Source organism: Scomber scombrus, chromosome 8, assembly GCF_963691925.1.
Source record: "Scomber scombrus chromosome 8, fScoSco1.1, whole genome shotgun sequence".
Lineage (NCBI taxonomy): Eukaryota > Metazoa > Chordata > Actinopteri > Scombriformes > Scombridae > Scomber > Scomber scombrus.
The window spans coordinates 3,879,297-3,905,058 of record NC_084977.1 but is presented as its reverse complement, the minus strand read 5'-3'; the positions used below and the strand labels follow the sequence as shown (position 1 = coordinate 3,905,058).

Sequence of the window (25,762 nt, the reverse complement as noted above, 5' to 3'; positions counted from 1 at the left end):
GAATGAAGTTGGCTAAAAAGGTCTAACACAGAATTGGGTGATAATTTAAATTGACCCAGGAGGACAGAAGTTGCTAGAATGTTAACATGACCAATCTATGTCATATGTGACTTAACTCTCAAAAGGGTTTTCAGTGTATCCTCACCATTTTTGGGACTGCTGGGTGTTAAAAACCCAAATCAAATTTCCTAAAAGCTTAACCAATTTTATATATTACTTAGCTCCTGCATTGCTGAAACAAAGCATAGCACTGACTTCCTTGCGTGGTGACAAGATGGTTACATTGGGACTTGTTCCTCTTGTCGCTTCTTATTAAAAGTCTACTTATTCAGGTGGCCGAGAATCAATTAATTATCGCTTAGAAGTCATTAGTTTCACACAAACTGTCCTCCAAGTAGGAAAACAATCATCGCTGTTACTGCTTCATTAGCTGACTAAAAATGTTGATGATCTTTTTTTTTCTCTCTTTCTCAGACACTTAAGTTAAAAATGATCAGCGGAGGCCTTTAAGAGTTTGTCAATAGGTAAATTAATTAAGTCGATTTGATAAGACAACGTAAAATATTTAAAAAAATGATGACAAAGAGGAACATTCCTTTATCTAGAAATGGCTGACGGCGCCTTATCAGTCAATGACCAGATATGTAACTACACACAAAGGGAAACAGTGCTTATGTGTTCATCGTCACACATAAATCCTTCCACCGTGGTATCCCGAGTGCAACCCTGCAACTGTGACCTCTGGAAAAGTCTTTGCTGTCACTGCTGCTGTGAGGAAATCTTGGCAACGGTCATTAGCTTGTAATGGCCTCCTCAACACAGCGACACCCAGTAATTAAATAAAGTGATGCTCCCTTCCCTCCCTTCTCTATACCTCTCTCCTCCCAGTTAACCAAATGTCAGGATGCGGAGATGTGCCATCGCTTCAGATGGGCGCATATCAGTGTTGTTATCTAACAAAGGCTGGCATTTGGATCACTTGGATGTTTGTTTACTGAAGGATTGAACTCGAGCCCCCCCCCCCCCCCCCCCCCCCCCCCCCCCCGCTGACATCGCAACACACCGTTATCATTTAAAGCTCAAGAATAAGAGATCAGAGAAGATGCTACTTCAGATATTTAATCCTCTGTAGGATGAAAAGAACGTATATGAGCTGGATTTGAAAGACGCAAGGACTTCAAGGGTTTCTGAGATTTATGGCTGTCTTTATATTAAACCTTTCTTGTATCGTCTACATTTGGCTTAGCTGTTTTGCATTGACAATTGATTGTCATTGAGTACATTTATTATTTTTTTCTTTCCATTTATTAAACTTTATTGGCAAATAAAAAAAAAAGAAGGGGAAAAAAAGGTGGGAGTAGTGTAGCATGGCAAACTATATATATGGACATTCACGATGTTGAAGATGTGAGATCAAAGAGATGGTTTAAAACACTGTTTTAAACCTACAGCTAGGCCTGTCACGATAACTACTTTTGTTGGATGATATATTGTCTCAGAAATAATAAGGCTAACAAGCACCGACTGTTTTGATCAGCTGAATCTTTCTTTATTCCAGTGCCCACCATTAATGGAAAAAAGAGACACAAAATTGGGTAAAACAAGCAGAACGAGGATTGCCGAAATAAGGAGAATGGCCAATTTGGGGTCAATATCAAACTGGCAGGGAAAATGAAATGCAGCTGTGGTAGGTAGTGGAGTTAAGCTGTGGTAGAGCTTCAAAAAACTGCAAAAGCTTGTCTTAGTCAGTCCTCCAGGTGTTTATAAAAGATGATTCGACAAATGTGGGAATGATGGGAAAATCTACACTGGATAGAACTCCATACACAAGAAATGATCAATCTTGGGAGTAACTACACATATGTAATTGCAGCAAACAAGTGCAATGTTTCAATAACTGTAACTGTTGAACTTGTAGCTAAATAATTATACCACGACCAGCAGCAAAAGGACCACAAATTCAATTAAGAAGAGACATTCAGTGGTTTCAGGCTTCAAACTTTAGATTGCTTCCCGTAGCCACCAGGTTATTCGAGTTTAAATGAAGGGGCAGTCCACTCTAAGCTTCCTACTTATATAGACAAGAGGGCTAAATCAAGTGTCTACTCCTGTATCTCCATTGTTTTCCATGTTTTCTATTGTAGGCAGCAGTGTCACTGGTCTGCAAGCCTCGGGTGCAGAATGAGGTAGAAAGGGAGGGATGATTGAATTGTATAAACAGTCGAAACCTTTCTCAACCCCTGTAGCTGGCAGGTAATCACAGTAAAGGAAGGAAAAAAGAGCAGGTAATTTGGCTTCTTTTGACTCCAGGCAATCCTTCTGTATTTTCTAAGAGCTTTAGATTGGAGCGGGGAGGAGAAAGGATAAGAAGGGGTAAATTAGACTAATTGCCTAAGCGGCAGATCAATACTCGAGCTAAGAAGGAAAGAGCACAGCTCAGTGACAAGAGCGCCAATAGGTCCCAGGAGTTGAAATGCTCCCTTGGGTTGGGATTTGTCATTCTTTGTAGAGCGGTGGAATCAAAATGATTGCCAAACAACACTTGATGGATGTTCCTGATCAACTGTGGTCAAATTAAGATAAAGTTTCAGGTATAAGAAAGATCATAATCAATTAAGTTCAGGAAATTGTAATCAAATTTGTGTTGTTTTTTGAAATGTTCAGCAAAGGCATATTTGTATGATATGATGCACTATAAATGATCTGATTGTGAATATCTTTTGCAAGAAAATGACAATTTTGTTTTTTTATAAAGGCTTACTTTTTGTTAGGAGTTGTTCAGGTCTTCATTTGTTCAACTTATGGTTGTTACGCACTGATTGAAAATGGCATATTTTTAATCTCAGTGTTCAAGTCAAACATCAGGCATCTTTTCTACTTTCCATTATTGATATTTAGTATTTTCTTACAGTTTTCTCATGTTTGCTAAAATGTTACTGCTACAGCTGCTCACACTAAACAAATGTTCTATTTATTGACACACTCTTGATGCTGCTGTGATTACAGTGCAGACATGAACTGTGCAAAGAAGACAGTAAGTGTTTAAAATAGTGAATATGGAACAGTTATCATAGGATCATAGGTTAAGTCTTTTTCCCCCCAGATATCATACCATGCCTGCCCACTAGATGCCTTCAGAAAGCATCATACTTTCAACAATGACACCATGGATGTATTATAAGAGCTGGACAGCAGACCAAAAATGGCACCCATTCAGTCCTATAGACCAAAAAAAGTTTCTAGCTTCCTGGTTTACTTCCCTGTTATGCGGCCCACTGAATATGCTCAGTAGTGTCCCACTTGGCCCACAGACTTTACATTGTAATGACGTCATAGACTTTTAAATCACTTCTCTCAGCTTGAGGAAAGTTTTACAAATATAAAACCTCCATGGATTAAAAATTCATAACAGAAAGAGTCATAATTGACCTGGTTTTTTGTTCGAGGTGTCCTGTCAACAGTCTTATAGATGTCTCTTTTATAATGGTGGTCTATGAGGAAAATGCTTTTTCACTGCAATACCGCGAGTGACCACTGGGGAAAACTGGCTGATAGGCTGAACGGTGGCGCTATATCCAGCTCTTCCAGCATATCCATGAAGGCCATGTTAAAGCAACGTCATTTGTCACCACACTGACCTCCTCCCTTTGCAGTCACTGTTTCCTAGTCAGAATTCCAAAGGATTCTAGAGGGCTTTGTCACTTGGATGTAACCATATGTCTGCACAGTCATGAATGTTGTATCCTTGTGGCTATGAGCGGCCAACAATTGCCTGTTTAGATGTTTAAGTTTGCCTGTATCTACGAGCTCATGTCTTCTAGCTGTACTAGCTGTGCCTGATTCTGATAGTTCAATCCTGTTCTTTTTTTAAAATACCCTCACACATGTAAAGAGTGCACATTTCACACTTGTCACACTTTTTGTTTACAGGATAACAGAGTGCAGTTAAAGCAAACATTCCAATTCTCATGGGGTAGCGCAGGTTGGGGGGTTGGCAGGGGTGCAGATATCAAAGTGCTGTTAAATCAAACCATGTGCATGTGAGCCACCTCGCTTTTTCACATTTTTTCTTGTTTAATTCAGAAGCCGTTCACTTCAAAGCATCATCCAGGTATTAATACAATCATTTGAATAAGAGTTTTTTCCATAAGGACCTAATTTTCATAACAATGGGTTCTACATGGAGGCATCATTAAAAAAAATTAGTTTATACCTGTTTTACAGTCTTTTACAGTGTCCACTTTCAGGCAACAAATACTCATCCCTAATATATCCTTTTCTGCAGTTAATATAAATGAGGGACAGCATTCAATGAGAATGTGTGATGTGTGTGTGGGCAGATGAGTCTTCGTGAGTACACACATTATGTTTCCAAAGCGAGCTTAGCGAGAGGAGTTCTGCACACTGCGGCTGTAATTCTGACGAGTGCAGACGCTACACAAAAAGGAGGGCAAATCAATTAGCAATTGTGCGCCCATGCAACACGCAACCAGCATAATTAATTCCTGTTTTTGTGTGTTGATAATTATCCTATTCGGAGGCTGGCGTTCTGTAAAATAACATGCTGCGTCCACCATGTGAAACACTATCAGAAGTGTCCAGTGGCCAGCTGATTTTATTACCAGAGAGAACAGAGTAAGTGCAAGGTAGAGAACTCTGTCTCCCTCTCCGCTGGAGGTGGGAAGGATGTAGCTAGACGATGGTGGCTAGACGATGGTGGCGATGGTGGCGGTGGCGGGTGGGCTAGGGTGGGAGGTGGGCTCTAGACTAATTGCCCAGAGCATGGCAGGGTGATAAAGTGACAGGCCGAGCAGAGTGACGGCTGCAGGAATGAAAAGAACCCGTTCATAGCGACACCATAAAAGCTAATTACCGCCATACAAAGAGCCGCCCCTGCCATTGTGCCATTTGGAAAAGAGAAGGGAGAAAAAACAGTGAGAGAGAGAGAGAGAGATATATAGAAGGAGGGAAACAGAGAGAGAGACGAACAAGTGAAAGCACCCACAGCAATAAAGACTTAACCAGTAACAATTAGTCTCCAGCGCTGCTAATGAGAAAGCCGAGATAAAACAGAGGGGGCTAAATTTAAACGTAGGAGGTTCTATAGCTCCTCTCCAGGGCTCAATACTCTGCTTTGCCAATAACCCGCTAAGTCCTCCTAGCTTCAAAAAGGTATGCTACAGAGAAGACAGGGAGCACAAATACCTCCCCTGGCCTGTGTGGGTAATAAAGTCTTGAGCCCCGGTGGCCGCTGGCGCTGGAGTGAGCTACCTGCCGCGGGGGGTGGAGGGGTATTCTCCAGGGAGACAGGTGCGGCGCAGTTAAGTAGGCAAAAACAAATGGCTGGGGGATATGTTACATAGAGCATCCCAGTGCAGATACATCACAGTGAGGCTCTAATGTAGCACAGGGAAAAACATAGGAGGTGGATTAGTAGCATAGCTGGATTGGATTGGGTGTGGAAATGAAACAGAGGGATTTGGCAACAGGGTGTATTGGTAAACTGTGAATTTGGACCCAGATTGGCATGAATATGGCATGTGCCCTTTCTAGAATACCCCCTTAAACCAAACAGCTGATTTATTAGATTTCCACATTGGACCAATCTATAGTTATATGTTTATTTTGTGGGCTGAAGAAGCGTTTGCAGACACAGTATCTATCTTTTTTTTCCCTACTAGCTGGCTGACATGCGGTGAAGCTGTGTGAGAGCGCTGGCATGCTGATGTGCTGCTCGCTGCTACACACACGCTGAGCGATGTAAAAGCCATCAGTCAGGACGGCATTAACATGATTGGGATAGGAAAGCAATGGGAGAAATATAGAGAGAGAAAAGATGCCGTGATGTCATTAAATCAGCAGCAGGCCGGCGGCGGTAAACCTCTCACTCCATCTCTCTCTCTCTCTCTCACTTCCTCTCTCTCTCTCTCTCTACTCAGCCAATCATGGGGCCGGGAGTCGTGGAAAGATCAGCCAATTAAAAGAGAAAGCCGTGATCTGCTCAAAATTGCTAGTGTGAAGCCAGAAGGAAGGGGTGTCATGTCATATCAAGGTTTTAACCGCACATGCTGTGTCTACACTCACCAGCTGCAAAAAATCAGAAATTAATTGTAGAGCTAAGAAGATCCACGAGCTCAAAATTCCTTACAGACCTCACCACCACTCTGACAACTTACTTTTCAACCCACTTCTTATATCGAAGTTGAGTTTTATACAATTGTAAACCGTATGCTGCCGAGTCGACCACCGTGAGCCACTGAAGAATTGTCAGCTCACTACAGTAGATGACAAAAAAAAAAAAGAGAGAAAGAGAGAGAGTGATGGGGGTATTTTTCAGCCGGATAACTACTTAACCACTACATCTATCATTCATCTGTGCTAATTGACAGTTAAAGCCAACAGATGACCACCTCGAGCTTCGGTTTTTACGTCCTTGAACTGATGGACCCCACAGTTGCCGGATTGCATTAAAATGAGAGTGTATGTTGTGCAAAAAATGCTTAAACAGAAGAAGAAGACTATTATTTCCAAAACCCCATTAAAAGCAGGTATGAAGAGATTAATAGATAACCAACAAAATGGGGTACTGTGAGTGAAATATGGAAGAAACTTGGGAAGGTATGCCACACATATACAATACATACCAGGTGTCTTTTGCCGATATACCCCATATCACACGCACACACACACACATGTCATAAAGTCCCTCAGAAGTCTACCTGTGTCCAGCAGTGAGCCAGCTGACTCTTTGATAGGGACATCCTGGAGAGAGGAGAAAGAAGCAGCAATCCCAGCAGGCCCCCCGACTGTAATGAGGGGGCAATGAGGTTTGAAGCTACTCATTACAGACACCTAGAGCTGCGAGGAACCAAGGCAAAAAGGGTCCCTGGGAGGGGCCCGCATGTGGTCGAGGCACTGGAAGGAACAAATGGGGGCCAGGAATAGATATCAACTGCTGGCTTTTAAATTGATAGTAGGGTTTTTCCTTCAACAATGATTCCTGTAATCTAAGCCTGAATCTGCTGGTTTGGGTGGATGGAAAAAGAAGCACAGAAGCAGCGCTGAGACGGTTTATAAAAACCTCTTCACAAATCATTAGACAATAATAAGATGCTAAAAGTCTGAGCTGTCACAGGGTCTCTAAATGTGACCATTTTCCTGGAAAAAACTCTGGGAGGATTTGGCGTGCAGCCCCCGCAGTTTTAGTCTTCTCAAGGTGGAAAAGCCCCTGGAACATTAGCTAGACCCTCGTGGGACACTAAAAATCTGCTTTTCAAGGCAGGCTAATGAAAGTCTTTAAGGTTAGCAGTCGCTGACGGCAGGGTGATACTCGCTGTATATTTAATGGTAGGGAAAAACTCTTCACGACTGCAGGAAATGAAGGATTATAAAAACATTACTGGACAGCTGATTGGATGAATAAAACACTGAATTTAATCGCGATTTTTACAAAGCGTTTTAATGGAGTTGTGACGGACATGGAACAGAGGACGACAACACCGGCTATCTCTGATATCTGGCTTATATTGACTCAGCAGATTTGATTAATATTGCAAATAGTACTTAAAATGTCAATCCCGGTAGATCTGGTAAAACTCATGGTCACTGCTGCAAGCAAAAAGTGAAGTTTAAATGATGAAGGTTCAAGAGTTAGATCAAATGACACCACTGGGGATAGCAAACACTTTGAACGTCTACTAACAGGAGAAGAGGAATTCATAGAGGAACTCGAGGAGGAACTGGCTAATATATGGTAAACTGGGATTGTAAATTCAGAATTTGAAAAAACTGAAAGTCTTAAGCCCCTTTTTTCACATGAAGTCCATCCCAGAAATGTACTGAATGCTTAGGGAAATCTGTACCGCCAATTTCCCGCCTCAAGACTTGGTAACATTCCAAGGGAAATGTCAGTTCCACCACTCATGTACTAAACTCACCTTTTTATGAAAAACTGGGTGACATATTGTTACCCTCTCAGTTCTTTCTCTTGCTTTTCTTTTCTTTGTTTCCATTTTTGGAACCCTGGTTCTATTTTATGAAGCTGTTGAGACATACTCATACTGCTGCACGTGGTTTGGAGACAGGACTGAACCATTTCATGTAAACAGAGTGGGGTGCTTATTGAATATTAAATACATTATAAAAGCATGACAAGACAAAAACAGCTAATTGCCCGCCATTTTCCTAAACAATATTAAAATATTAAGTACATCTGGCCTTTCCCTCTTTTCTTCTTCTGTTAAGTTTCATGGTGGTTGGCATAAGTGTTGCATTACCGCCATGTGCTGGACTGTTCCTTACCCAATCATCTAGGCCTATATATTTCCATGGCATGTGTGAAAAGGTGAATGTTGCATGTGTAGCTGCATGTGTGAAAAGTGAAAATCATTAGTGGTGTCTGAAAGGTTATCCCAGTAATTGTGTAAAAAATTTTAAAAAAAAAATTAAAAATAAAAAAAAGTTGCATGGTAGACGCACACATATGGGACAAATCAATTCACCTGGTACTGGGCCGAAAAAAAACAAAAGTGTAAAAGAGAAAAGGAAAGTCTTCACATTGTCGCTCCCAATGCAGATACTGGTTTAATGAGATATCAGCACAGTGTAGTTTTGTACACACTGCTCTTCTTCAGACTGGGATCTACAGTATGTATGATAATGATGCTACAGCAAAGCATGACCTAAAACAGCATCATGATGAATTAATTCAACTGGATGACCAGTTATTTGGTTTGAAAACATGAACTATGTAATAACCTGTCACCCTCACTTTGTTTACAGCTCTCCTCTCTTTGTCTGACCCAAGTTTCTGACAAGCCCTGCTGTAATTAATACTTGTCAAACACCTCAATATGCAACCCCCATTTCCACTTACACACACATATTAACGAATACCTCCTCGTAACACAGGACTGTCGTCGCCAAGTCCGCATACCGCAGGCTAATTGACTCTTGACTGAGAGATCATGGAGTGAGATTTCACTAATTACCTGAGTCTGCAGTCATATTAAAGACAACACGCATACACACTCATACAGTACACACACACACACATGCGGTCCACTTATATTTGTATTCACAGTCATAAAAAGCTGGAGAGGTTTTGTGTGGCGACAGGGAGAGCTGTCTGCCATTCCACAACTTCTTAATTAACCATCATAGCGCTGGTACGGCTGGCTGACATAGAGACGGATGCAACATGGAGTCAACCGGTTCCGTGACCCGACTGAACGGCCGAGAGACACACACACACACACACACACACAGAAGGATAATTGACTGTCTTAGCTGTGCTTTCACACTAGGCCGGTTCTGGGTGGTTTATCTGAGCTCTGGAGGGTTTTTACTAAAGTTTGGTTCAGTTAGCCACTATGGCAACAGAGGTGATACCAAATAATGGCACTTGGACAAAACATTAGAGCTTTTCTCATTTTGTCTGCAGAATGATTTGTTGGGATTAGTTAAGAATGACAATTTAATTGGAAACAAATCTAGATCTATCTATCTGATAGCCAGCAGACTCTGACTGTTGGAGAGGCAAACATAACAAAGCTCAGTACAAACACTGCAGTTTTTCACCTTTGTCTTTCTTAGTTTTTAACTATATGACCACACTAGTTAGTAAATCAGTTCATCTTATTCAATTTATTGTACATACTAGAATTGGAATTTGACCAAAATCTCTAACCTGCAAGGATGACCAGTGACAATGTCATATGATCTGTGGTAACATCCCCAGACAATGGAATTATTCTACTATGTGATGACCAAAAGGTACCATTTTTGACCAAGACAATGGAATTTGGGAAATATTTGAGTTCAGCACCTTTACTTACTATACAAGCACAGCATGAGAGATTACAGGGGTAAAGCACCAGTCAACTGCAACAGATACCACAAGGTTTATACCTGGATGTTTGACGGCTAGCTTGGTTATGTTCCAATGAAAACAACTGTCCATGTAATTGTGACAGATTCTGTACTACCTATTGGTGGAGCACTTATATTATGGAAGTTTGAAGTTAATGATAGAGTAGATTATTGAAGATATATACATTTTGGTGTATATATACCACCATATTTCACTGTAATCTGTTAGATGTTGCAATACCTAAACAGGACAGTAGATGGCGAATAAAGCACTATACACTGCTGTGATTAAGCATAACTAATTTACTTCTTATTTTAATAATGAAATGTAGTCAAAATTACTTCCATCATTTCTTATTTTGCATTTAAGTATTTTAATCTTGTACATTTTATTCATAGTTATGTCTTTTATAAAGTTTTTTAACCCTTTACAATATTAATAAGAGGAATGCAGCTACTACCTGATCTTTTATATGTCCTGTTGGAGCTGCTGGATGCAGCCACTGACTGAATCTATGTTCCTGGCCAGGTGACCAGCTGCAGAAAGAGCTCAGCAATGCTAAGTCTGCTAAAAACAAGTTAGCTTCATGCTATTGTCTCGAATGCTGCAGCTACTTTAGTGTTTGCATTTTTCAGAGCGATGTTTTAGGTCTTGTTCCCCCGTCATTGTCCACAACGCTTCGGTGCTGACACTTTGAAACAGCAAACAGATAAAGCAATAAAAGGAATAACTCACAATGCATCCAGCTAGCCAGCTCCGTTTATCATAACAGCAGCGGGAGAAGCTCCGGGTCTCAGCTCGTCCTTCATCACCTGCTGCTGCTGAAGCCGGTCCGGTCCAAACTGCTTTATCCTCTCTTTTCTTCTAATGAAAGTCTTGTGAAAGGATATTTTTGTAGAGAAATTACTAAATAATCTTCTTTAATTTCCGCGGCTCCACTTTAACGTCATCTCCTGAAACTACCGTCAGCAGGAGTTTGGGTGACAGCAGCTGACCATAGACTGTATTTAAAATGGACGTAACATCCGTGACGTCAACCATTGGTTTGTGGACTGCTGCTTGGAAGCGAATAGTATCGGATCTGAGCAGCGCCATCTTGAAAATTTCAGGTGCATGCTGGGTAAAAAACAACAACACGGATTCTACTTATATGGGCATCAGGAGGAACAATAAAAATGGGCGTGTCCGGGGCGCACTGACCTGTGCCAGAGCGATATATGCTCTGTGGGAAAACTGAAGGAAGCCAATCAGAGAGCAGCTTCAGGTCATGTGCTTAGGCCGGCGCACCGCACACAGGAAGTACATCAAGAAATTAATAAAATACCATTTGGAATCGATTTATAATTGCTGACAGGTGCTGAGAGACTAACAGGCACATTTTACAAGCAAATACTTTTTATTTCATAATTATTTAGCATTATCTAATTCATTTATATTTAATATGTTTAAGTAGACTTTCTCTAGATATTGCATTAACCAGCCGCCACTAGGATAAACCAGCAAGATTGTTTGTTTGTTAAAATTTAGAATTATAAAATTATGTTTTACTAACAAGTGACCTGGTTCTGCCTTTCCCTCTACAAGTAGTTAAAACGACAATGCAATTTCTAAAACTGCAGATCACAGTTGACATTTTTCCTTGTTCCAACAGTTAAAATTCATTTTTTCAAACCTACTGTAGATTTATTTTTTATTTTTTTACATAAAAAAGTAATTTTAGTTACCTAAACTTTGCCAACACCTTCACCATAGAGGTGGCCATCAGAAAATACAAGTAATATTAGAAGCAATCCACAACTGATTATGTTGTCGGGGGTAAAATCACAGTGATGTAACAGCAACCCTAACAACAACGTAGCAGAAAGATGCAAAATAATAATAATTTTTGGAAGTTTGATGCATATAAAAAGCCTCAGTGTGTGTATAGTGTTTGATTAATCCAGCTGTGACATTGTGATGAAGTCAGATGTGCGTACCGGTCTGAGGCTAAAGGAAGTAGCTGATAACTTTATTTCCACCACAGAAATACATCGAGATCTGTCCTGTCTGCCTTAGAACAGCCATGAAAACAGACCTCATGACTCACTGCGTGCCTGTGTTTGCATGCTGGAGAACAGCATGAGGTGATTAATATTATAATGAGATCAAAATTCTTTCTTCACAGACACCGAGGATGAGAAGGTGAACAAACTTCCGATTTCAAATCATCATCTGACAGAGAATATTATTTTATTTTATTTTATTTTCTCACGGGAGAAGCTGGGAGAAGCTTTTTTTCAAGTCAGCTCACACAGACAAACCCATACATTCTCAGTCAGGGGTTTGTGATATTTCGCCCTTCTACAGATTCAATTACGTGTCTTTCATCAGCCAATTACAGCGTAGAAATTCACAGCTGTTACCACGGCTGCAGGAGTCCAGGCAACGCCATCGCATGCCAAATGATTGACGCACACTTCCAAACAAACACAATACGCAGCTGTGAGCGCACTGCCACAACAAGCCGTGAATACAGCATTCACCTGAATGAATGTGGGTGACGTATTCGTACACATTCTGTCCAATTAATCCACACAGATACCCCGAGTTTTATATCCTGACATACTAAATCATTCGCTGGCTTTAGGGCAATTAGTTTCCTTCAACCTGGGTCTTATTTTTTACACTCGCCGACATTGCAAAGAAGTTGCTCACTTTGAAACACACCCCCAGGTTCATAACAGAGTAGTTCAAACAAGAAAGCAATCCAGGCACTCCAAATATAAGAACATGTAACAGTGAGGAAGGAAATGTTTTAAAAAAAAAACCTTTTATTTAGTGGCAAAATCATTAAAAAACCTATTTCGCCCCCACTGTAGGTCTTCGTCATGGCTTTAAAACAGACGGCGCAGGTGTAGTCTCACCTGTAGAGTATCAACATTCAATTATTTTTAATTAGTTTCACCTGTCATGTCAATTTCTGGGTCATGTGATGGCCTCCCATTGGTTGTTTCTATGAAATAGTTGAAGTGACTCTGACGAAGACCAACAGTGGTCATTACATGTTGGATTTTTAATCATCTAGTCACTACAATAAATACTTTTTAATATTACCATCTTGTGCAGTAATGGGACAACTTGAGCAACACTGCTTCCGAGCTGCTTTTAAATGTTTAAAAAAAAGTATATTTATTGATTTGGGATGATTGTGTACCTGTTTGTGTTTTCATTACTGTCTATTTTCTATTTTTTATATTCAGGCATGGCACAGCAAATTTGTTTTACTTCTTGTGCAATGACAATAAAGTCTATTCTATTCTGTGTTCTTATATTTGGAGTACCTGGATCGCCTTCTTGTTTGAAGCACTCTTTTCCTACCCTCGGGTTAGCCAAGCTTATTTGGAACACAAAACAGAGCGTTCAGCTTCATTAGTTCCTCCAAATAAAGTGATTTGAGAGCTAAATCTGGACTATTTACCACCTATATAATCAACTGACTGTTCGTGTTTCTCATTGCAACAACGTCAGTGTTTCCCGACCTGTACAATCACATGTGGTCTACTATGCTATCAGAAATAGAAATAATAGCCAAAAACTTCAACAATAGAATAAAAAGTTGTGACAATAGTTTCTCTCATTGTCAGGTAATATATTCATTAATTCATTACAGAACCAGGCTGGCATTGTTATAGATTTATTGTGGTCAAATCCCATGAAAGGATTGAAACTAACCATTTTAATATGTCTCTGAATGCTGGCAACCCAATACAGTTGATTTTTTTCTACATGAAAACATCAGTTGTCATTAAATTAGGTGGATATTTTCCTCTTCAAAAAAGTCTCATAGTTTCCTTAAATCTCATCATTTCAGTTCACGGTTGATTCATTCTATATGAAGACATCAGTCGTCACTTGAAATGGGTCATCAGTGGATATTTTCATTCTCAAAAGAAGTCTCATAATTTCCATTAAACAGCTGGTCACTGTACTTCTTAGCAAATGATACTTAGCATAGGAGAAATAATGCATTTGTTAGGGACTATTTTCAGTAGCGGATTAACCCACATTTGGTATTCTAGTGAGTATTTCCCGCAGAAGGGTGGTGTGTGTGGGATTGAGTGAGTGTGTGTGTGTTCATGGTAGTGAAGGAACATGTCAGTCAGTGCAGCAGTGTAGCTCATTGGCATGTTTTTAGTCTTTTTTGGGCAACAATGGAGCTCTATAAACACCCATAGAATATCACCATCCTTATCCTTTAACATGCATTAGGTGGTTCATTGGCTAAACAGGAAGTCTAGTCATGCAAAAAACAACACCTTGATTCTGACAGAAACAGTGTGTGAAACAGACAGTAACAGAGAGAAAAAAGGTTAAGGAATCAAGTCACTTCCCCCTCTAAACATCTATCTCTCCCTGCGCCACCAAATATGGCCACACTGCTCCGCCTCACTTCCTCCTCTGTCACACATACACGAGTTCAAGAGAGCACACACAAAAGAGCCAGACCCATGCAGACACACTACACATTTGTGTACATATTTATACTGAAGACACGCATATATGCAGCCACACGCACACAGACCCCATCACCAGATTTCATTCATTCCCTGAGGCTAATTTGCCCCCCCCCGACCAAGAGCTTTCACACTAGGGTAGTTTCCTAAGTCTAGCTCCCAGAGAGAGCGTGTGTGATAGGGCATGTGTGTGTGTGTGTGTGTGTGTGTGTGTGTGTGTGTGTGTGTTTACGGGGGTTTTGTGTGGCAGACAGCAGCAGCCTCTTAGGGTGCCTGTGCTTTAGCCATGGTGTTGTCCCTGTGGACGAAAGTGAAGAGGAGTATTTTCTTCGCTGCTGCTGACTTGAGTGCTCATATGAGTGCCTGGAACAAATGGATTAGAGAATAGTACAATCTGAGGAGCTGGTATGCCACCTCACTCTCGCACCACACAAGACTCATCTCACGGCAATTCATAGGAATCATTGCTATGAGAAAGCAGCAGTGTGCCATGGCTATGTAAGGCCTTTATAGGAAAATGAAAAGTCCCTGCCCTGGAATATTGCTGCTTTTTTATTGATGGTGGACTGTTTGAATGTTTAAATGTACATGGTTGATGTATTTACATGGAAACAGCTTATCCTGTAAAGCAATAAGCATTTTTTTGAGCTTTCACAATATGCGTATTATATCAGCATTATTTAATAAATGTATTTTATGCTTTTAAATAGTGCAAAATGTCATCGCTGAACAGTAGAATAACCTTTAATTGTAGATCTTACATGTCACAGCCTTACATTCCATGTGGATATCTCAATAGACATTAGATTATTCATATTTAAATAGCCTCCTGTTGTCCTGGGTCAATTTTGACCTCAAAAATGAGGTATAGTTTATTTAAATAAGGCCTATTGATCATTATTTACCAAAGATATATGTAAAAGCTGTGGTAATAAGTTGGGATGATGTTGGCTAAAGTGGTCTAACACAGAATTGGGTGATAATGTATACCTTAAACAAAAACTAAAACAATAAATAAATAAACATGAAAACATATATAAGAAAAAATGTAGATTTTCAGTAGCTGGATTTTTAAAAAATAACAATTTTAAATAAGAAATGTGTATTTTACATCCACCTTTGGTTGAGTTGGACAAAAGAGCTATTGACTTACCTACTGTATTGATAATAGTATTTATTATATTATCCACTTAGTATACTGATATACTTTTTTTCCGCCTATGTTTTTGTCAATTTCACATATTTAACTTGGGCATGCCTTTTCGGTGTCCAATAAAAACTTTCAGCAATCATTCCAATAAACTAAATATGAGTACATGTTTGTCAGTGTTTGCTGTATTCATGCTCAGAAACCAAAGTTCTAAATGTATCAAACGTGCCTTCACACATAACTAACATATGGCTCTATGGACAGTGGCATGAATGTGCCAAAAAAAGCCTGCAGTCAAGGTTTTGACATCAAAACTTTTTCTACCACCCATTGCCCTTCCCCTCCCTCCTCTTAAACTATGATGACAGAGTGCACACAGACAAAGAATGCAATCAGTGTCACAGTAAATGTATGGTTCAGTCTGCTACTGTAGCTATAGCGACCAAAGAAAGAGTGAAGCAGCTGCAAATATTAAAAGGACTTGTGCTAAAGTCAGAATTGATGCAGCAGAGGCTGACATATCCTTACATTTAGTCTGAAGTATAGGTCAAGCTCCACTGCATCCTACACTTCTCACAATGCTATAACTAAACACCATCTTCCATTAGACTCCAGTTTGTTTCTATGGAACATATTTCAATGCTTATTTTTCAGACTTGACAAAGCTTCTCCAGAGTCACAGAAAACCCTATCGAACCATTTTCTAAGGCTCAGTAGTACTCCTGATAGCAAAGTGACCTTCATGAGTAAAATGATTGAAGTGACCTGTGAAGACAACCCTCAGAAAGCATAGTAACATAAGCACATACAGAGAAACTATCTTTTAAACCTCAGGTCCACCAACAAAGCACTTTGTAACAACCATTAACAAACAAACCAGGAGAGCTTTAACTGAAAACTCTAACTCCAAATCTTTACCTGTCTAAGCCCCCAAACATCTGTATGATCCAGAACCTGACAAACTGGAGATTTGGCTCTTTGCATTGTCCGCAAAAAGGCCAAAAAAGACCAGCAAAGACAAAAAAAAAAATGACACAATCATGTATGAAAAGGCAAAACAAAAAGTATAAAAGATGTAATTCAACAAGTGAGTTTATTGTTTAATAGAGAGGTGGAGAAACATGGCCTCCTACCTTTTGGCCGAGCCATCAACGGCTCTGGCGTTAAGTCATGATGGATCATCAATCAACGCACTGTAGGGAAATAAATGGTACCGTAAACAAATGGCTGCTATTGTATGTGTCAGCATTCAACAGTCATTTGCCAGAATGAGAACTTCTGTAGGCCCCTCTGTCCACCTCTCCACTCTGTCCCTTCCTCCCTCCACCCCATCCCTCCATCTCCTGTCATCTGTCCCACAGGCAGCCCGTCCTTCTCAAGGTCTGCTTCGTCATTAATCATCACAACCTCCCCCACCACCGCCACCCCTCCAATGCTCGAGTTGTGTGTCGCACAACAAATAAACACACGCACACACACACACACACGCATGCGTGCACGTCGCGTTAATCACTCACTCTTAACACTGCGCCCCGAGTGTAATTATTCAAAGCTGTCTGATCTTTTATTGTCGCTCTTGTTGTGCTCGGAGCAGATTGTCGCTCAAACATTAAGCGCCCCGTCATTGTCCATCATTAAGTCTTAAAGATAAAAAAAAAAAAAAAAAGAACAATCATAAAGTGACACACAAGCCTTTCTGATGCATTTCTTTACAATGTGAAGGGGGAGTTCCACCACAGAGAGTACAGACCAAACACTCAATAAAAATTGGTTGTAAATGAAACAAAAGGCAGACTTGTTTTGACCTTTTAGTCTACACAATTAAATAGAAAGAGTGTAAAAAATATATAGCTAATTAAATTCAATCAGAAAATGGTGTTAAAAAGACTGTTATTAAAGTTATTAAATCATTACCAAACCCCACAGAAGAATAAACAAGAGATAGATAATATGCTAATGTTGAATATTATAATTAACATTGCTTATTGAGTTTGGTGATAAAATCTAATAAATATCATCCTTTGTTTGTTCTGCATGTTTTCAGCTTCCCAGACACTTAGATTATTTTTTAATAAAACCCTGCATGTTTTTTTTCTTCTCATTCTTTTATTGTATTTAATTTTGAAATTTTACTTGATGCTTGCTGCTCTTGTGGAAGGTGGAAACGTTTAAAAACCTGTGAACCTATGGCATACAGCAAGCTTTCAACATTAAATAAACTCAAAGTTGATTTTTTTAAGATTATTTAATTTAATTATTTTCTATACATGTTTCTATGAATGTCAAATGACGGCAATATACTGTAACAATTTAAATCTGTACTGTAAATATTGTTATTGATTGACTTTAACTAATTCCTATATTAATTAATCGTTATGTCGTATCACTGGGTGACACACCTAATGACTTTACAAAAAATGTTGTCATCACTATGTAGTAAGACATATAAAATAAAATGATCCCAATAAATAAAGTATAAAATCCCTTCTCCATGTACTTTGGATGTAGGTGAAGTTGTGCCAGAAATCTCAACCCCCAAAAAACTATAAAAATACAGATGAGCTGACATCTCTTCAAAATGAATTATCTCTTCATATCCATATAAGGTCATTATATTCATATACCTCCTTACCAGATGTATCTTTTCATTCAATTTAAACATTATTAATCACCAATTGACAGCTGCAGAAAAATACTCATTTAAGGAAGAATTGAAAACAGAAAAGAAGTATGGATGACTTTCCCGTTCATTCGTTTGTTCCTCATCCATCTTAAAAAGATGTCACTTGCCTGCTGGATTTGCATGATATTCCCGACTGTATCCGCATGATGCCACCTGATTAGAGGAAGTTCAATCATTGAGGCTGCATGGTAATGCCGTGCATGTCACAGCAACGCGGTGAGAAATGGGAGAAGGTTGAATCATCTGTCATGTCACATGGGTCTGGCGTATTTTGCATGGTGCTGTACACTCAGTCCTGCCAGTGTAAGGACTTTTGTTTTGCACGCAAACTCGTACACACTGTGTCTGATCAATGAGCAGCAGTACAAGAACGATAGCGTTGCTTTATGTGTGCGCACAGGTGAAAAAGTGAGTTTGAATGCGCGGTCTCAGCAGCATTTCATCACTTCAAGGCGACTTATCAACTCTCAAGGAACTCAGAAGCCCCCCCCAGCCCCCAGCCCCTACTCCCACCCTTCTTTAAATGACAATTTAAAAGGAAATGGCATTTGAGCTCAGCTCTTCTTTAACTCTTCAAATACTCTGGCTTTCATGTGTCTGACATTCCCCTTTGGAAAGCTGTGAGACAAGGCTTCAGCCAGGTGATGGGCTTTGATATGCTGATATCAGGTTATATAAATATCAGGTAAAGACATCCGTGACTCCACGTGACCGAGACTCCCTCTCTGCTCCCTGTCTCCCTTCATTTTCAGATGAGGAGTCCTCTGAGGTCAGAGTGTTCAAATAGATAGCAGGCTGAGATTTAACATATTTCACCACATGCTGCTTTCTCACTCAGCGTTATGTGACATTTTCTCGAAAAGATCATTTAACAGATTTGGAATTCAAATTTGTTGTAAGAACATTTATTCCAAGATAAACGTGGAGAAACAAAAGTTTCGAGTTGTGAAACGGGGAAAGTATTTTTTTATCAACTCTAAATTCCAATTGCAAAGTTGCCAAGTTTTCATCCTCTGTGTTCCTCTGTGGAGACACACAGCAGTTTCCTGAATAATTTCACAATACCCCTTCTCAGAAATCATTTATTTTGCATCTCTTCGGAATTGCAGATGGCTCTAAATATGATACCAATGAGCCTTAGCCCCCATTGCTATAGAGAATAAGCCAGTTAGTGGTGCAAATCAAAGTTGTAGCAAATATAGAATGTTTCTGTCAAAGCCATTGGAGATTAAAAAAAAAGAAAAGAAAAAGATTGTTCGTTTCATCCAAAATTGAGCCCAAAGCTGAAAGTGAACCGAGCTAAATTACTGAATGAATTGGAGGAGGCTCTGAGTGGAACACGCTTACCCAAAAAAATCCAGTAAACATGTTCCAAAAGAATGAAAAGGTGGCACATCTCAAAATGCCTATTCAAGGAGGACAAATCATTAACATTTCATTCATTTATTTGGCTCAGATCAGCATTTTTCTATTATAATGTGAGCCAAATAAACAAGTCAAACGTTAGTACTCTTTCCTCCTTGACGAGGAAAATTTGAGACGAACCTTTTCATATATTTGGAACATGCTTAAGTTTAGTGTGCAGTGTTTAGCTTCAGCTCACTATTAAGCTGTGTTCATGTCATATGGGATGAACGGGGAAAGATGGAAGAAAAAAAAAGAAAGATCCAATGTGTACGATTTGGAAGCATTCACTTCATGGGACAACTCAAGGTGGTTGTATGATTACAGATCCGGCCAAATGAGGGTTAAAATGACACTATATCCATTCAGTTTGGATTAAATGAACATGAATGATGGTTTTTGGGTGTTATGAAAGAATCACATGTATTTCAGTTGTATAATCCTAATATATTCAATGAATTGATCAGTTAAATAAGATAAATTGCCAACAATGACCCTTTTTAACAGCAGATATGTAGACTTGGTGTTACTACTACCGATAACATCGTCTTTCTATTCTATTCTAAGTGTGCCAGGAAACCATGACAGTGTGACAAGCCTCTTTAACACAGCCTGTTCAAAGCAGATATGTTGTGCCGCTTTGTATAAAACATATAAAAAACATAATGGGGGTCATTGCTGTTTCACCATTAAGCAATCAGTGTAAAGAAGCAAAGCCGTCATCCAGACAGGTCTTCTTTACAACAACATTACAGGATCTCTGTATAAAAGGAGTTAGAGTGAGCCTGAAACTAAAGCAGCTAAATAAAAGTCTAAATATTTACAGACTCACTTTTCCTACCTTGACATTTCAAAATGTGTTTTCTTTGAAAAAAAAACCCATAACTGAAGAATAAATTCAAAGTCATTTCTCATGCAAAAATAACAAATATTTGCTTGTGCCAGCTTCTCTTGAGCTTTTTCTCTGTTTAATATCAGTCTCAAGTTAAGAACCACAGTATCCACTGATATTAAAAATATAAACTGATAGTTTTGAGCAATCATCATGCAAACTCAGTTCTTATTAGCTTTTGTTTCCTGCTGCCTCCACCTGCTTTGGATGATGATTTACCATAAAATAGAAAGCTTGAAACCTTTAATATACAGTTTTTGTTGTTTAAATAACTATAGGAAAGAATTAATAAGAACCCAGGAAACTCCAATGTCCACACAAGAGTTGGAAGTGCTCCAACTTCCAGTTCCCTGAAATGAACAAGACATTAACTAAACCCAGGACACCTGAAATAACTCCTTCCACCTCGTAACCACACACCCTGCCTCCTCATGTATGATGTCAGTGCTGCTGAGAATTAAATTACTGAACAACATTTTACAAAAGCGTGATTGACAGTTGATTTCTGGGGGTTGCAGAGACAAAACTACCGAAGCGAACCTGTAAAAGTCAACTCACAAACCCCCTGTTCCCAACATCTAGGCCAAAGAAAAACGGAGTGCTCGGGCCCTGCGGCAAAAACAAAACTTCATTCCTAACTAATCATTTAAAAAGCTCCAGTCGGTCTGCTCGCTCAGACTGGTTTAATGTCTGTTCTTTCTTTCTCTAACAAAGAACTTCCTTTTACCACCATGAATCCGACCGCTCACACACTGATGAAAACAGTAAAATCTTTACTTTTTGAGCAAATCTGCCTTTTTCACTCCCCTTTTAAAACAAACCCAATTTGATACTTATTTGTTCAAATTAAGGTTCCTTAAATGAAGAACTGCTTTTAATAATGCTTCCTGTGTCCTGCTCCAAACAATCACTCCAGTCTACGCCCTTTAATGGATCCAAATCAGAGAGCTGTGGTTAGAAAAAGGCTGATCGATGGGTGAGTTTGGCACTTGAGACGGAGCCGAGAGGAGAGGAACAGCAGCTGCTACTGACAGCCGCCCATATGGCATTAACAAGACATTGTAGGGCTACTGCGTGTGAATTATGATCATTATCATCAGGAAATGATATCATAGGATACGTGTCATGTGCTAAATGAGCTCTGTGAGATGTATACTTTCTTGATTTCACAGAAAGGTTATTAATCTGATGTCATATCAGACTTTGATGTTACATTCTGTATCTATGATGTAATCAAGTAAAACATGAGTCTGTTCATTTTTTTTATGAGTTTAAACCGTCCTGCCAAAATGATGGTATAAAAGAAGACATAAGAAGACTTTTTAAAATTATTATAATTATTTTAAATCAGAGGCTCTCAAACCTTTTCACATCAAGGACCCCTAAACTGACACAAATTAGATTTGGGTTTTTAATGGTTAATGACCGAAAGAGTATGAAACCCATGACCACAAATTAGTCATTCATTCAGTCATTGTGTTACTTTTGGATTGAATTATAGTGAAAATGAATGATTCCCCTTTTGCTGGGGACCCCCTCAAGGACCCTTGGGGGTCCCCATACCTCACTTTGAGAAACACTGTTTTAAAAAAAATGAGCAAAATGCAACTCAGTGACTTGAAAATAGTTTAAATTAAAAGTGTAGAAGAACATGATTGTAGTCCTTATGAAGTCACTTAAAAAATGAACACGAAACAGACTTTTTCTGCCAAAGCAGCGAATAGTCAAGCACTTAGTCTACATCCTGTACTGTATTATATATTTATGGTGTTTCATGACGCACATGGGGGGGGGGGGGGGGGGGGGGACACTAATACATTTAAATGTACTTATATGGAAATGACACAGAGACCTTGACCTGGTTTTGCCACTCATGTGAACAAACTTAAGGCAGCGCACCAAGTAAAAAACATAATGCAACTGCGATGTTATAACATGTTGCATACAACACTCAAAGCTGTAACAGATAAGACTGTCCACCATTTATGTTTCAGAGACATTCTACACTTTTTCTTGTTGTTATTTGGTATTTCACTCCAAAATCTGCCATATGTGTTCAATTGGGTTGAGATCTGGTGACCATGAGGATATAAAGGTTTCATCATAGGTTAAAGGTGATCACTCAGTACAACTTTGTAATGATCTGCAGGGAACCTTCACTCTAAGGGGACAAAAGGACCCAAACCATGCCAGCAAAATGCCCCCTACAGCGCAACAGAGCCACTAGATGCTAAATGGACTGTACTTATATAGCGCTTTTCTAGTAATTCAACCACTCAAAGTGCTTTTACACTACATGTCTCATTCATACACATCCACACACACATTCATACACACAGGGTGCCAACCTGCTCATCAGAAAGAAGCTAACATTCACACACATTCAAAAACCATCGGCGCAGTCATTAGGAGCAATTTGGGGTTAAGTATCTTGCCTAAAGACACATGCAGTCTGGAGGAGCCAGGAATTAAACCGCCAATCTTCCAATTAGTGGACGGTTGCTCTACCTCCTGAGCCACAGCCACCCCTCACTGTATAGTTATCTGGTATAGGGGTATAAACAATAATTTGCATATTTTTTTTAAGCCTAATGAAGTTATTTTACAAAAAAACATGTCATATATAAAAAAAATTGGAAAACGCTATTCATGAAAACTCCTGGAGTGATTGTACAGCCACTAACTTTCTAAACGAACTAACAACTACTACAAAGGTCCAGTTCTGAAAATCCACAGGACATCCTGTGGATTTTCTTAGGCCTAACACACTTTGACTCAGTGAGGGAGATGTAGGTTGAGTTAAAGCGGCTATATGTTTCTTTTTTATAATAATGTTTCAACTGATAATGTGTGATGTCACCCGTAGTGATGATCCTAAAGAGAATGATCAGCATCTCTGCAGCTCCTCTCAGCTTTACAGAGCTTTATAGCGACTTTCAGCTCATTGTTTAGCTGAGCAGCTGCAACTTTACTGTTTTGGTTCACTCTCAGCGCTCTCATAGTGTGGTTTTCAGCCACAGCAGGCAGCTGTTTTCAGAGAAAAAGCTCTATAAAACCACTGTACACCACCTGCTCAGCACCAAACAGCAAACAAACACAGTTAGCTGGTGAACATAGCTGAGAATGTAGCAGCTAAAGAGCCAGGCGTTGGTAGTGAGCAAAAACGGAGTGAAAAGAGAGTGAATACTTTAATTCACCAGGTGGTCAGAAATACTCCAAATGAATGAAAATGTTGCTCTGTAGCTGTCTGATGTGGGAAAAAAGCAACAAATTTCCACTTAAAATATGATGATATGTCAATGACGCTGCCCCCTAGTGGCCCACCCCCCCCAAAAAAAATCAGTTCATTCAAGTTTTAGTACGACTACATTTTTCATCAACAAAAGAGAAAACAAAGCACTGAACAAAGTGCATCATTTCCATAATCTATACTGTCTAACTCTCATCTGAATACAAACACGGCGGAACGTAACAGGTAACTTTATGTTGCAATTCCTTCACGCTAAATAATTCCCTTTGAAGCCGTGTCGTCATGTCCTATATAGCGCATCACGTTACGCTGTGAAAGATTGCCATGCAGTGGCTGCGTCGTACAGGATGTGGCCTATTTTCTCTTCGGTAGGAGACACAGAGAGAGAGAGAGAACTAATATTTCGAGGCTCGATCCCATGTGACAGACCGACATGACAGCGAGCCCAGCTGTGCTGAGGGGAGGGGGGTGGAGGGATGGAGGGATGGAGGGAGCGTTTTCCTCACACGTCGCTTGTCTATCTCTATTTTTTGCCTGCTCTTCTCTTCTCCTCTCTCTCATTCACTTTTTTTCCCACTTAATTTTTTATATCCACAAAAAAATAGTAAATAATAATAATAATAATAATAATAACATACTAACAAACTTCAAGACTTCAAAAGCTTCTGTGGCCGTCAGATGGAAGAAGGAGCTTATGATGTAGTTCTTCTTCCATCATCCTCTCCTCTTCCTGCTCCCTCTCTCTACACCCTGCAATCCACCCTCCCCCTCCCCTCCCACCCCGCTATATAGAATTATTGATGCGGTACATTAACTGGTGGAAGCACCTAATCTCAGAGCACACTGGGGAAAATTAAAAAGAAGATGCACATAGGAGAACAGAAAAGACACACAAATAAGAAATCAGTCTGCTTTCCCTTTATATAAAAGACAACCAGTTTCATTACAAAGGTTCAAACTGTATATATTAATACGACACATCTGCCTGCACTCTTGAGTTTTGCAAAGAAAATTAATATAATACATTTACAACCTCATTTGTGCATAAACCTGAGCTGGGAGGAAGTTAGGGGGAAGGGGGGGGGGGGGGGAGTTGAGGGTGCACTTGTGAAACAATAGAATAATACCAGGGACTGTTTGTTTGAATGAAACATGACCTGAGGCAGGCCGTCCTTACTAAATAAAAGGTATGCTCCGTCTAATTGGAGTGAGAGCAGGTACATAGAGGAGCAGATTCGCCCGCTCTGCCGCATGTACTTATGTAAATTCCTGTACGCTTGCCAAGGCTTTTAACCCGAAGTTAGCATGTCTTTAAACCTCGTGGGACCGAGCGCAGAGCAAGGTGTGTATCTACAAGAGAGAGAGACACACACACATACACACACACACACACATGATCGCACACACATCTATTAACATCTAGAAAACACGCTGAGGAGGAAGAAAAGCTCAGAGGATTTCACATTCTAAAGCTGGATGCAGCTAATAGATCCACATTGTATATGAATGTTGGTGGTAGGCCGTGCATGTTTGAGAAACATTGTTTTTTCTTTTTTTCTATGCTTTTTGTAGTTTTTTTACCTTCATTTCTTGCTTTAATCAACTACATCCATCCTCATTTTTTTCCTCTTCTGCCTACCTGCATGAGTGTCCCTGAGTTGCTGTGGCGCCTGTCCATCTGCAGTTTGTCCCCTGTGGCATCAGCGTATCGCTATACTGTCGGAGGAAAGCCTTGAGGCTCTGTGAAAGTGTCAGCTTTTTCAGTGATGAGGAAACGCTCGCTGGGTTCGGACTGTGAATCTTAGACATTGTACTATGAGCGGAGCGGCTGAGTTTGGGCCTTTTGGGGATGTTAGACTCTCACGGAATGCAAAAGACCTTGTTACTATACAAAAAAAAAAGAAAAGCTGTTTGCACACAATTAAGTATTTTCATCCCTGGTGGGCTAAAGTTATTTTTTAGACTTTGACAGATGACTCTTTTTGAAGTACAGTGCCAATATTTCATGCAGCAGTAGTC

The 25,762-nt window shown here is 39.8% G+C and overlaps 1 protein-coding gene across 5 annotated transcripts in view; it reads right to left on the bottom strand.

The window, feature by feature from the left end:
• The window catches only part of nlgn1 (neuroligin 1), a 300,005-nt gene that overhangs the window by 249,953 nt on the left and 24,290 nt on the right, over positions 1 to 25,762 (bottom strand). Inside the window, exon 2 of one of the 5 annotated variants that reach the window (XM_062423627.1) lies at positions 7,501 to 7,516. The exons of the other annotated variants lie outside the window; for them this stretch is intronic. Within the exon in view, the coding sequence (XP_062279611.1) occupies positions 7,501 to 7,516 (16 nt within the window). The remainder of the gene's footprint in view (positions 1 to 7,500; positions 7,517 to 25,762) is intronic. 5 annotated transcript variants of the gene reach the window in all.